The sequence below is a fragment of the Magnolia sinica genome, chromosome 10, assembly GCF_029962835.1.
Source record: "Magnolia sinica isolate HGM2019 chromosome 10, MsV1, whole genome shotgun sequence".
NCBI lineage: Eukaryota > Viridiplantae > Streptophyta > Magnoliopsida > Magnoliales > Magnoliaceae > Magnolia > Magnolia sinica.
In genome coordinates this window covers 10404212-10418278 of record NC_080582.1, presented here as the reverse complement: position 1 = coordinate 10418278, position 14067 = coordinate 10404212, and the positions used below count along the sequence as shown (strand labels likewise).

At 39.4% G+C, this 14067-nt stretch overlaps 1 protein-coding gene across 2 annotated transcripts; it reads right to left on the bottom strand.

Moving 5' to 3' along the window:
- Positions 1-1473: 1473 nt before the first annotated feature.
- On the bottom strand, positions 1474-11199 carry LOC131257950 (protein DELETION OF SUV3 SUPPRESSOR 1(I)-like). 2 transcript variants are annotated; one of them, XM_058258929.1, is made up of 4 exons: positions 11081-11139; positions 10797-10833; positions 10202-10312; positions 1474-1797 (listed from the first exon to the last, which is right to left on the bottom strand). In XM_058258929.1, exons 3-4 carry the CDS (start codon positions 10290-10292, stop codon positions 1664-1666), a joined length of 225 nt encoding a protein of 74 aa, XP_058114912.1. In that variant the 5' UTR covers positions 10293-10312; positions 10797-10833; positions 11081-11139; the 3' UTR covers positions 1474-1663. The 2 variants fall into 2 exon arrangements, with proteins under 2 accessions (XP_058114912.1, XP_058114911.1); XM_058258928.1 differs by lacking the exon at positions 10797-10833 and having other exon boundaries at positions 11081-11199.
- Between the last annotated feature and the right edge of the window lie 2868 nt (positions 11200-14067).

Genomic DNA, 14067 nt, shown 5'->3' with positions numbered 1-14067 from the left:
TTTCAACCAATAACATAAGAGCTAAAATTCCAAATTTGATAAGGTAGAGACCGTAATTGTATGGTGGGAAAGGGAGCCTAACATCTTCATTCTGCATGAGGCCCTTAACTCAGAATTTACAAATGTAAACCACAAGCTGAGATTTAAATCTAAATTGTTCATTTTGACCCTTGGGTCATGGTGGTTCCATAGTATTTAGCTTGGTATAGGTTCTAAGATTTTAGCTAGTGTTTGCTCTAAAGCATATTGTCGTCCCTCCAAATACCCATCTTATTTGACACATGCGGCGCTACGACACCCCCCTCACAGCTTGACATTTACTTTGTCCACAAGGCGTGCCTCCACATGTTCACCATGCATCCAAACATTAGACTCGATCCAAAAGTTAGGTGGGCCACACCTTGAGAATTAAAAAAAAATAATAAAAAATAAAAAATCTCACCTAACACCTTTAAGTTCACCCCAAGTGCCCCATATGAGTTCTGAATCTAGTTAAAATTTGCAAATTTCCTTCATCATGGTGTGGTGCATCATACAAAAAAATCTACAGTATTATATTTCACATGTGCATATAATTAAAATGTTTATTGGTCCTAGTTTGGATGTAACATGAACCAAAAATTACAATTATTTCATTATGCCGCGATGGGATTGGTTGACATTTATTGGACGTTTTAAAATGAAAAATATCCAATGGTCCTATTTCCACAAGTATCCAATGAACTAATATGATGAGAAACTTGCTTATGTACAACAACTTATTCAGTGTAAGTTAAGTTCAGCCACGTGTCCCATTTTAGGGTGCTAGTGTATCAAGCCTCACACGCTTACAGAGTATCAAAAATCAGTCCCCATTGTCACACGTATAAGTGGGCCAGCAACCTTGAGAGGGGGAGAGATTTTAGGACCCACTTACTGTTATATGGAGCCCATGCTGCAACCAACCGTCCTTCAGTTTCTGCAACCCATGTTAGGACTTCGGACAAGCCCAAATACGGGGCAGATTCGACCCCAACCCAGTCAGAAAAATCCCCCACTGATGTTGTACAAGCAAAATCTTTCTTGCATCAGGTGAGAAATATTATTTGCAGTGTACAAGATAAAAATCAGGCCCATCAACAACTCGTATGTGCTTCACCAAGAGAAGAAATGTGAAATCACTACTAAAATCTCCAAGTCAACCGCCTGTGCTTTAATCAGGCTGGTTTTCGTTTCTTCCCTTCTTGCTGGTGAGCCACAACCTTGAGTCTGATGATAGATGGACACCTTCGTGGCCCCACACAAACCTGTGGCCTGCATGTCCTCCCCATTGCTCCCTGCAGTGTGGCCCACCTGAATTGCCAATCTGGCTTAATTTTGTGCCCCCAGGCCTAGAATCAAGGATAGAAATCTGGTCACGCGGGGCAAAATTTGACTGAGTCTCCATGTCAAGTTGGATTTTCAAGTAGTAATTATGATAGGATGACCACAGGCTGCAAAGTAAACCCTTTTCATCACACAGCAAGACTGATAAGGTGTTATGTAATTCAAACTTGGTTTCAGCATTTGGCAGTCGAGAACTAAGAATGGGATATTACGATAGTAAGAGGTTTTTTTCTTTGTCATTTATCAAATATCCATATATGCTCTACCAACGCATAGTTAAAAGAAAGGATGGGGATGATCAGCTGCTCTTCTCAGTGTTGCTCTCCAGCTCCCTCCTTAGCTGCAGGGAGAAGTCATCGTTGACGTCGTCATCATCCCAATCATCCTCCCACTGTTGCATAGCTTCTTTCCCTTCTTCCTTATCATCCCACTCTACAACGCAAACCAAAGCAACAAAATTGTCAAGCAGAATGGAATTTACTTTTTCATATGGACAGATCTGATTGGAATGAGTGCAGCTAACAATCACGATTCACAACCAGTGATTTTTAAATATCAGTATTAATGCCATATTGCACCCTTTGCCATATGGAAACACATTGGTATCATATGGGAATTATCGCATGCATCAGGGAATGTATCACTGTTTGAGGGAAATATTGGGATTTTCAATAAAACTTTTAAGATATCTTGAAAGAGACATGATTATACATCTGGAACTCAAAAAATCACAAAAAAAAAGTATGCACAAGTTTCCTTTCTATATGGTCCTAAATTGCGTTGTCTAACAGTAGTCATTCAACTATATCACAAATGAGTTCATATAATGCACAAGATCACACAAATTTTATTTTTAAAGGCAATCATACAATACAAGTATAACAACAGATCCATAAACATCAACAGGTGATACTTCACAGGCTTCACCAGCATCTCACATAAAGATGTGTTTGAGGTGTACCATCTTAGGATTCAACTAATGACAGTTCGGGGGGATTAAAACATTTCTCTAGTATAAATTGTGAACGGCGTAGTTCTATTTCACCATCTCAGTTTCTTTTAGTTGCAAGGGGAAGGATCTACATCTACTAGGTCTTTATTGGCTCTTGCACCCATGCAATTGGGTAGAACTCCATTTATTACATCGGGGTACTAGTAATCTTCACCCTTTTTTTTTTTTTTTTGAAAAGAGAGAGAGATGGGGTTCTAGTAATCTTCACAGTCAAATAGCTGTATCTGTGCATGCTGCACATCAATTTCATCAGGAGCAAGATTCAAAGTACCTGCTCTACGACAGAGTTCTTTGGATCTGATAGAATGATAATGGATGCTGAAAGTTTTGGTCAATGCAGTCACAAGTTTTGATTTTCTGGTAGAATGCCATGGCAGACTTTGGGAAACAGGTCAGAAGCTTAGGTCCGGACAGTAATATGACACTGTTGAAAGTTGAAAGCATATTACCATCCACTTGACCACCTGATGATTGAAATGGCCTGACCTTTTTGGACAGGGCATCCAAACAAGGTATCGGTATCACCCATGAATGACAAAGCTGTATCAGCCTGATAGAGAACAATAAGGGGCAGTATTGGTGGTGAATGATATGATACTCAATATACCTGATTTTAAACCTTGCATGTCTACATGGTGACGACCAGCTGATGGATGGCTTGGATGTTTTACTACATGTGCAAGAATGTGAAAATATGTTGCCCTGTAAACACGTGGGATTAACAAACCTCTACAAGTAATACTGAGACGAAGATGAGGGAAAAAAAATTCTCATACATTGCTGCATCAACATGCGCCTATATTAATCAGACAAATGCTTAGAGCAACGGCGTCTCCTTCAAAGATGGCATGATGGTTTCTCCATTAACGTGATTGACCAATCACTATGTGAAGATCTAACATCATGAAGCTATCCCATACCCACTACACCCTCTCTTTTTTTGTTGGTCTTCAGACATACTTGCTAACTAATCATACCCCAGGAAACGAATTTGCTGAGAATATGCATCACTCCCTATGAAAGAATCCACAGAACACCATTTCTAATACCTATCAGAAGTTGCATGACTACATTTTGACTGTCATGCTCATTTACTTTTATTGGTCATGCTCTGCCAATATTTGATAGCCATACCCACGTCATCTCATTTTTCTCAAAATTTATTTTGTTCCACTTATTGCAAATAGACCAAACGATCGTCCCCAAACAAAACTACATGGAAAAACATGTCTGATAATTTTAAAAAAAACATGGAGACTTAAAATGGTTAATGTGATACTCACTTTGAGGTAAATGAAAAGACAAAAGCCATTCCGAAGCACATGGATCAACAGAGCACTTCCACAACTCGATAAAGAACCCTATCAAGGTACGGCCAATTCATCAAAAGCCAAATTCTCCCCAATCGACAGAGAATGATGGAAGTCCAAAAGCTGCACCTAAAAAGTGCTCCACAATCCACAACCATAGACCTTTTTCAAGATCCAACACAAGTCTTGATGTAGGGTGACAAAGGGAGATGGGAGAATTGCAGATTTGTGGGTCCCAATAGTGATCAGCTAGGGCATATTCTTGTGCTCATAGATGATTCCTTAAGTTGAAAACCAATCAGATCATGCTATTGGTTTACGAAGTTAAGAAATTGCTTCCAAAGTTAGGCAAACTAAGTTTGTTTCAACTTGTTGTAACCTTTTTTGTTTCCAACTTGGAAATATCTGAAGTCAAGTTCAATTTAGGGAACAGGTCACGTAGAAGTTGAATGAAAGAATAGAATCTAGTGGGGAAAAGAGTCATTCATGGATCGAATGTAGTCCACTAGTCATGGTGTGACGTAAAGGCCGTTATGTAAAGGTAACGGTGGCAACCGTTACACGTTATGGGGTCGTAAAGGTCATAAAGGCCGTTACGGATAAAATGACCCATAAAGGCCGTTACAACCCCCATAACGGCCCGTTACGTCCCCTGTAAAGGCTGTAATGGCCCGTTACAGGGCCGATACAGGCTTTTTGGGTTTTTTTCAATAGGAAAAAAAAAAGAAAAAAAGAAAAAGAAAAAAAGAAAAGAGAGAGACCATAACAGCCGTTACGGGGGCCGTAACGGCCGTTACAGCCCGTATCGTAAAGGTATCAATGGTGGCCGTTACGGTTACAGAATACCTTGCCACTAGTACACATTTTGAGGGATACTTCTAGAGAAGTAGTCTGGCTACGGCTACTTTGTTTGGTGCTGAAAGTTCAAAACTTGATTATAAAGTTCTCTCCTTTACTTGTGTTTTCACTTATCGAGTTGTGGATCCATTGTTTGGATTTAACTCCTCTCCACCAACTTCTCCACTTCATTCAACCAATGATTTAAATATCTACAGTATCGGCTGATACTATTGATATCACATGTCGCCAGTACAATGAATAGCGGATGTGTAATTAAAGTCCCCTATATCGCACAAAATATAGCAATGGACCACCGATATGGTACGTTGCAATATTTTGCCAAAAACCTTTCAACAAAATCCCCCATATCCTCAATACATGTACATTGTAATGTGTCGGTGATGCATTGCAATACATTCCCCTACCGGAACTTCGGGAAAAAAAATTACAAAAGACCTCACAAAAATGAAATTTTCTCCATTTTGCTTAGGGGAATATATTTTCATACTTGTATCATATGATTTATGATCATATATTTTTTTTAAGGATGATTTATGAATTATATGAACTTATTTTTTACATAATTGCATAACTTTTGCCAGGCAATGCATAGTCTAGGACCCTAAACAAAGGAAACTTGTAGCACATACTTGTTCTTTTGTGATCTTTTGAGTTCCAAGTGTATAACCATGTCTCGTCAACATAATATCCTTAGTTTTAATGAAAAACTACATTATAGTGCTTTAGAAATGGAGTACGCGAGTGTTCGTGTAATGAAAAACAAAGGAAGTGATAAACAAGAAAAATATGATATTAGTTGTTGTAGACGATGAATTTTCTGACATCACAAGTGGGCAATTGGCTGGAGTGGCTGGTGTTGTGGTGAAACTGGTTGTAAATGGGGGCAAATTGATTAAATAAAAATTAATATTTGGGAGCTTGTTGATGTTCAAAATTTGCTCAGCAACAATTGAGTGGGTCATTAATATTGGGTGAATGTGAACCAGAATAATTTGGGTAGAGTTGATCCAAGTTTTGGCTAAGCAAGTCTCTTGTAGTAAAGGGTAGTTATGAACTCGATGGACTACTGAGAGCGTAGAGGATTTTAATCACACAACTCAAATAAATGGGTGAAAAGAAAAGTATCGTTGTAGCATAAAGTTTGTATCAATAATGATTATGCAACATAGCTTGGATAGTGGGAGTTGTGACAATTTGTGTTGAATGCAATGATTTGAATATCAATATTGATACATATATCACAGCCTTAGGGTACGGAAACATAACAGTATTACATGTGAAATATAACAAGTATCACACCCTGAAATTCGGAACTCGAGTACAGTGACCCTGATCCCAAGTTCTAGACTTTCATGTATTCATCCATCATATTAACACTCAAATTATCACTCATCCAATCCAAACCATAATTAAATCATCCAAGCCATAATAAAATGAACTTAAACTTGATAAATCCATAATTCAAGTCCTCTAAATTCCTCACATCAGTCGCTACTTCAAATTTATTACAAGTTTCCAAGTAAAGAGACAAACTAAATGCTAAAGCCCAATAAAAGTAGCCATCTAAGTATTCTTTATCTCTAGCTTCTCTCTAATCTTATAAACCTGTAGGAATAATTAATTAGGTGAGCTAGAAGCCTAATTAGATCATATCTACCGCCGATTTGAAACAGACACGATTTAGGCAAGTAAAACACAACTTAGCACAATCAATATAAAATATGAGGATGTTATGACTACGAAAACAAACACAACAAGGGTATGTAAAATATATAACAAGATGCAATGTCATGATACGAAATTCACATGCTAAGCATGAATCATGATGTGTGATTCCATGAATGCATGCAATGCAAGTCATCCTAAGAATGCTCTTTTAGGGAATCCCCTCTCAAATATCCCACCACAATCATCATTGCCACGTACATAGGAGAACCCTCTCTTGAATATCCTACCGAAACAAATCATCCTTGCCAAATAGATCAAGGGAACCCCTCTCGAATATCCCACATCAATCATCCTTACCACGTGAACAAAGGAAGCCCCTCTCAAATATCCCACCGCAATCATCCTTACCATGTGAACAAATGAACCCCTCTCGAATATCTCACCGCAATCATCCTGGCCATATAGGTCAAGGGAACCCTCTCTCAAATATCCCACCACAATCCGCAAATTATATAATTCAATTTCAAAGCATCTTATGATGAGGCAAACAATTCAACCATCAAGCACTCTATAATTTCAATGCAAGTTAATTAAATCCAAGCATACATATTCAAGCACTCCCAAGCACGATGCATGCAGGCACAAGAACTAATAATACAATATATGGTACACATGTTAGAATACATCCATAATTTAAGAATTACAAGAGGCAAATGTACAAGATAGATTCAAGAAAATAATATAACACGCAGGTCAGATTCAAAAGAGTTAGCAATATGCCTATTACCAACATATAACAACCATAAAATACATTTGATCCGGGTTTAGCCCTCTTGAGTCAGGGCTAGCCATCTTTCCTTGAATTCAATTAATTTCATCTTGAGAATAGCCATTTTCTTCCCTTTTGATTTATAGGCCTTCCTCTCAATTTCGCCTCCTTAAAACTTAAGATTTAAATGTATTTTATGGTTGTAATCTAGTGATACTAGGTCTATTATCATCTCTTTTGTATCTGATTTGTGTAGTGTGTTATTTTCTTTAATTTATCTTGTACACTTGCCTCTATTAATTTTTAAACTGTGGATGTATTCTAATATATGTACCATACAGTATTATTGATTCTTGTGTCTACATACATCATGATTGTTAAGTGCTTGAACCTATATGCTTGGATTTACTTGACTTGCATTGAAATCTTGGAGTATTTGATGAATGGATTTCTTAACTTATCATGGAATGCATTAAAATTAAATTATATAATTTGCGAATTACGGTAGGCTATTCGAGAGGAGGTTCCCCCTTGTTCACGTGGTAATGATGATTGCGATAGGATATTCGAGAGGGTTTCCCTTAACCTATATGGTAAGGATGATTTGTTCGGGTGGGATATTCGAAAAGGAATTCCCTTATACACATGGCAAAGATGATTACGGTGGGATATTCAAGAGAGGGTTCCCTAAACGAGCATCTCCAGGATAACATACGTTGCATGCATTTGTGGAATCATACATCATAACATCATGCTTAGTATATGAATTTTATATCATGGCATTGCATCTTTTTATATATTTTACTTGCCCCTATTGTTTTTGTTTTTGTAGCCATGATATTCTCGTATTCTATCTTGAATTGTGTTAAGTTGTGTTTTACTTGCTTACATCACGACTATTTCAAATTGGTGATGAATATGATCTCATTAGGCTTCTAGCTCACCCAATTAATTACTCCTACATGTTTACAAGAAAAAAGAGTAGTTGGAGATGAAAAATACTTAAATGACTACTTTCATTAGGCTTTAAAGTTTAAAGTAATTTTATCATGGTTTGGATGATTTAATTATGATTGGATTCAATGTATGATAATTTAAATGTTAAGATGATGAATGAATACATGAAATTATAATTCATACCCTAGAACTTAGGATTAGGATCACTATACTCAAATTTTGAACCTGGGATTATGGCATAACACCATTACTGCTGCGGAACACCTTGGCCAAAACTTAGATCAACTCTACCTAAGTTATTCTGGTTCACATCCACCCAATATTAATGACCCACTCGATTGTTGCTGAGCAAATTTTGGACACCAAAGGCTCCCAAATGGTAATTTTTATCTAATCAATTTGCTCCCATTTACAACCAGTTTTACCACAACCAACCACTCCAGCTAATTGATGACTTGTTATGTCAGAAAATCAACATCTATGGTAACTAATATCACATTCTTCTTCTTTATCACTTCCTCTATTTTTCATTACATGAATGCCTGCGTACTCCATTTCTAAAGCACTACATTATCTACTTGACAAAAAGCGCAAATTACCGACATGTGTGACATATTGGCAATTTACTTGAGCGGGGACGAGCCAGCATCCACAAGCTTATGCGCTTAGAAGACTTCCAAACAAGTGGTGCATGTACCATACTTTGAAAAATATGTAACTGGAAACTAATTCTTCACCCACTGTACCATATATCTGCAATATTGTTGGATTGCCCAGCATGCCCATAATGCAATTGGATTTAGGAAATGGACTATGTTGGGTAGGGCCTAGGCTTATGCAAAATAGAACTTTGCATATTTCTGATGCAACTAGTTCAAAACTGGGGGGCAAACCAACCAAGGTATTCCGTAATGGTAACGGTGGTTGTAATGGCCACCATTGTTACCTTTTACGATACAGGCTGTAAGAGCCGTTACGGCCCCCATAACGGCTGTTACGGTCTCTCTCTCTCTCGAAAAAAAAAAAAAAAACTCGAAAAATGTGTATTGGCCCCGTAACGGGCTGTTATGGGTCCATTACGGCCTTTACAGGGGACATAACGGGCCCTTATGGGGGCTGTAACAGCCGTTACGACCTTTACGACCCCATAACGTGTAACGGTTGCCACCGTTACCTTTACATAAGGCCTTTACGGCACACCATGAAACCAATCCAGACCTGGTCTGATTGCAATCCCAACTAGCAACCATGGAGCCAACTGTCACCAATATAGTCACCATTCATCCTGTGGCCCTTGTCACAAATGATAGGAGTTTTAGAGAGAATTCCCCATCAGCAAACGCTAGCCATGGATCCCCAAACTAAAAATGGATGGCCAAAAAGAAAACACATGACGGTGACACAATTCCATAAAATGGATAGCTCTGAATTCTGATAGTCCAGGCACATCCATGGTTTGGCCCCACCCACCTAATCAATACTTGCACGAACGACTGAAAAGAAAGGAAAACACTTTCATACCTTGTGTAGGACCTATAGGGGTCAGTTTCTCTGACATGGGGGAAACAACTTTACCTGCATGAAATCCAACTCGTCCAATCAAGGTGCACCACCCCTTATCTAGGCTTCATCCTAAAAATTAGGATGATTCAACACTCAGGTGGACCACGACATACCTAAAAACATCTAAATTCATGTGGTATACCCACCTGATCTTTGGAATACTGTTAATCCTTTCATCCTGATGGCACAGATTAGATGGAATATATACAAAAAGGTGGGCCCTATGCAAAACCAATGGCGTGCTTCCGATCCCAACTTTTTTCCTAGGGTGTGGCATACCTATGTTTCGGACGGTCATGTTTTTTGGGTTCCAAGGTGAACACAAGGCAGCATACATGATGGATGGGGTGGATCTCATGCAATTTCCACACACGTGGCTCTTGGTGTGCAAGGAACGGTGGAGTGTTGAAAAGAAAATCGAATTCTACCACTTACTGGCATTATAATGGAAACCTGCCCTAATGGACTGCTTGAATACCTCTCCAACAAAAGAAGAGGAAAGAAAATGCATCATGTAGATCTCCAAAATGAAGTAAACACACACACACAGACACACAGACACACACACACACACACACACACAGACACACACACACAAAGCAACTTCCAGATAATAATTTCAAGAGCACGAAACCAAACAAAAACACATATCCTTCGTCGAATTCAAGAGGGAAAGAAAGCCAAAAGCAATGTTACCTTCGTCGATTTCGAACTCTTCGAACTCATCATCATCTTCGAAGAGATCAATCTTGGCGTCTTCAGCTGCTACCTTCGATTCGGTCGCCATTCCAGAAAGATCAAGGATACCTGCAGATCAACGAGAGATCGGATTTCAAAAACAACGACGAATAAAAGAATCTCGCCTATGGAAGAAATTGAACGAATGCAAAGGGGAATTTTCAAAACCCTAAAGATAGATTGAGAGAGGATCACAAACCCTAGATAGAGATGGAGAGAGATTCAAAACCCTAGAGAGAGGGAGATAGATTCAAAACCCTAGAGAGAGGGAGATAAATTCAAAACCCTATTTTACCTACCAATACAAGAAATTGAACGAATGAAGAAGGGAATTTTCAAAACCCTATAGATAGATGGAGAGAGATTCACAAACCCTATATAGAGATTCAAAACCCTAGAGAGGGAGAGATTCAAAACCCTATTTTACCAGCCAATGCAAGAAATTAAACAAATGCAAAAGAGAATTTCAAAGCCATTGAGAGGGAGAGAGAGAGAGAGAGAGAGAGAGAGAGAGAGAGAGAGAGAGACTCAAAACCCTAGATAGAGAGATTACCAGAGCTTTGTATTTCGTGTTTCTCTTCTTCGAAACCCTAGATTGGAGGAAGAAAAGGGAGAAGGAAAGCGTCAGGGTATTACAGAGAATCGGATTGCTTAGGGTCGCCTGTAAAATCATTAACTGGTAATCCGATTACAAGATTACATGTAAAGGGATTTCAAGCAGTGGCTCTAATTTTTGAAAATTTTCAATACGGGGAGAGTTGCGGATCTTCCAGCGGCTATGCAAGGACCCAGAACGAAACAAAATGATGGAGGTGGAGGAGGAGGAGGAGAACGTACCTTTTCTGCGGCGTCTGGAGCTCAACTCTCTCTCTCTCTCTCGGGTTAATATTGCTAAGGTAGGAAACCTAGATTGCAAGAAACCATCTAACAACGGGAAGCGGAGTGGCTAGTGTACCTCACACAGCTATTGAGCTGCTGTATTGACGTCAGCAAGCTCCGTGGGCTGTGATCATGAGGTATGTGTTATATCCAAACCGTCTACTATAAGTAAGACAGATCTAACTATCAAGTGTACCACGCTGCAAAAACCAATAGGGAATTGAACGTCTACCATTGAAACGGTGAAAATCTTTAGAGAAATTTGCGACTGTACGACCCATTTATGGCCCATTTAGGAAACTACCCCCACCTCATTTTCCTTTGCGAGAATACGCCCGAGCTGTACGGAAGGCTTGCCAAAGGTCGAAAATACCCCTGCTTGTTCCTTCGAGCGGATACGTGGCGCTCGAAGACAAGCGCTGACCCTCCTCGACCTCCGAGTTGTACGAACGGTTCAAAAGATATCAAAGTTACATAGGCCCCACAGTTACGTATTTGTTATATCCACAACGTTCATCCATAGTTTGAGATCATTTCGGAGCATTATCAAAAAAAAAAAAAAAAAATCCTATCCAAAGATCAACTGGACCACACCACAGAGAGCAACAGGAAAATTGATTTTAACCGTTAAAATTTTTGTAGGGCCCACCGTAACATTTATTTTCCATCCAATATATTCATAATGTCACAAAGACCTGGATGAAGAGGAAAAACAAATTTTGTAATGATCCAAAAGTTCTGGGGCCCCTAAAAGGGTTTCAATGGTAGATGTTCAATCTTCCACTGCCTTTTACAGTGTGGTCCACTTGATAGCTAAATCTGTCTTATTTTTCTTCCCAAGCGTTAGTACGAGTTCGCAAAATAGATGGACGGTTTGGATATAACACATACCTCATAAAAGGACCCACAAAGGCGGTGGGGATTACAACAGGGAAAAAAAGAGCTGGTATCTTTGGCTACGGATTATAACCGTAGCGATAACCGCAGCCAATGCTTTTTCAATATGTCCTCTACTATACATCGAAGGTCTTTCGATATATACTTCGATATATCGAATGTCTTTCGATTAATCGGAAAAGGTCCAAAACTGTCCAGCAACTTTGCATAAAAAATCCTGCAATTTTCGATTAATCGAAGTGTATTCGATATGTATCGAAGATATAGCTACAGATTATAGCTGTAGCCATAACTATAGTCCGTAAAAGTCTATGCAAATTTTTTTATTTTTTATTTTTTAGTTTTTATTTTTTACATGGAGAACTTTATTCTACCTATAATTTTCTCTAATACATATTTATATAAATATGTATATATAAGCATATAAAAAAAAATTCTCTCTTTTTTTCATTTATTTCTCTATTCATTCAACAAGAATATCTTATAAACCAAAATTAGTTACTTAATGTACCCTATATGATTTTGGGGTAGGAGAAGATACCTTAGCCAACTAACCTAGTTATTTTCTAAGATTCCATCAGGTCGATGGTCGAAAATCCATTTCATTCACTTTGCGGTCAATTTCAATCAGTTCGTGGTCATTTCCATGCATTTCACCGTCAATTCCCTCCACTTCACGGACAATTCCATGCATTTCACGGTCATCCCAAACTATTTCGTGTTGATTCACGGTCGTTTCGAGGCATTTCGCGGTCAATTCCCTTCACTTCACGATCATTTGTATGCATTTCGCGCTCAAATCGCTTCAAACCATGATCATTCCCATGCACTTCACGGTCATCCCAAACAATTCCGTGTTAATTCACGGTTGTTTCGAGGCATTTCGCGGTCAATTCCCTTCACTTCACGGTCAGTTACATGCAACTGACCGCTGATCATGAATGATGCGATTTGAGAGCGAAATGCATGCAAATGACCGTGAAGTGAAGGGAATTGACCGCGAAATGCCTCGAAACAACCGTGAATCAACACGAAATTGTTTGGGACGACCGCGAAATGCATGGGAATGATCATGGTTTGAAACGATTTGACCGCGAAATGCATACAACTAACCATGAAGTGAAGGGAATTGACCGCGAAATGCCTCGAAATGACCGTGAATCAACACGGAATTGTTTGGGACGACCGTGAAATGCATGGGAATGATCATGGTTTGAAGTGATTTGACCGTAAAATGCATGTAAATGATCGTCAAGTGAAGGGAATTAACCGCGAAATGCCTCGAAACGACCGTGAATCAACACGGAATTGTTTGGGACGACCGTGAAGTGCATGGGAATGATCATGGTTTGAAGCGAATTGACCGCGAAATGCATGCAAATGACCGTGAAGTGAAGGGAATTGACCACGAAATGCCTCGAAACGACCGTGAATCAACACGGAATTGTTTGGGATGACCGCGAAATGCATAGGAATGATCATGGTTTGAAGCGATTTGACCGCGAAATGCATGCAAATGACCGTGGAGTGAAGGGAATTGACCGCGAAATGTCTCGAAACGACCGTGAATCAACACGGAATTGTTTGGGACGACCGTGAAGTGCATGGGAATGATCATGGTTTGAAGCGAATTGACCGCGAAATGCATGTAAATGACCGTGGAGTGAAGCGAATTGACCGCGAAATGCCTCGAAACGACCGTGAATCAACACGGAATTGTTTGGGACGACCGTGAAGTGCATGGGAATGATCATGGTTTGAAGCGAATTGACCGCGAAATGCATGCAACTGACCGTGAAGTGAGGCGAATTGACCGCGAAATGCCTCGAAACGACCGTGAATCAACACGGAATTGTTTGGGATGACAGTGAAATGCATGGGAATGATCATGGTTTGAAGCGAATTGACCGCGAAATGCATGCAACTGACCGTGGAGTGAAGCGAATTGACCGCGAAATACCTCGAAACGACCATGAATCAACACGAAATTGTTTGGGATGACAGGGAAATGCATGGGAATGATCATGGTTTGAAGCGATTTGACCGCG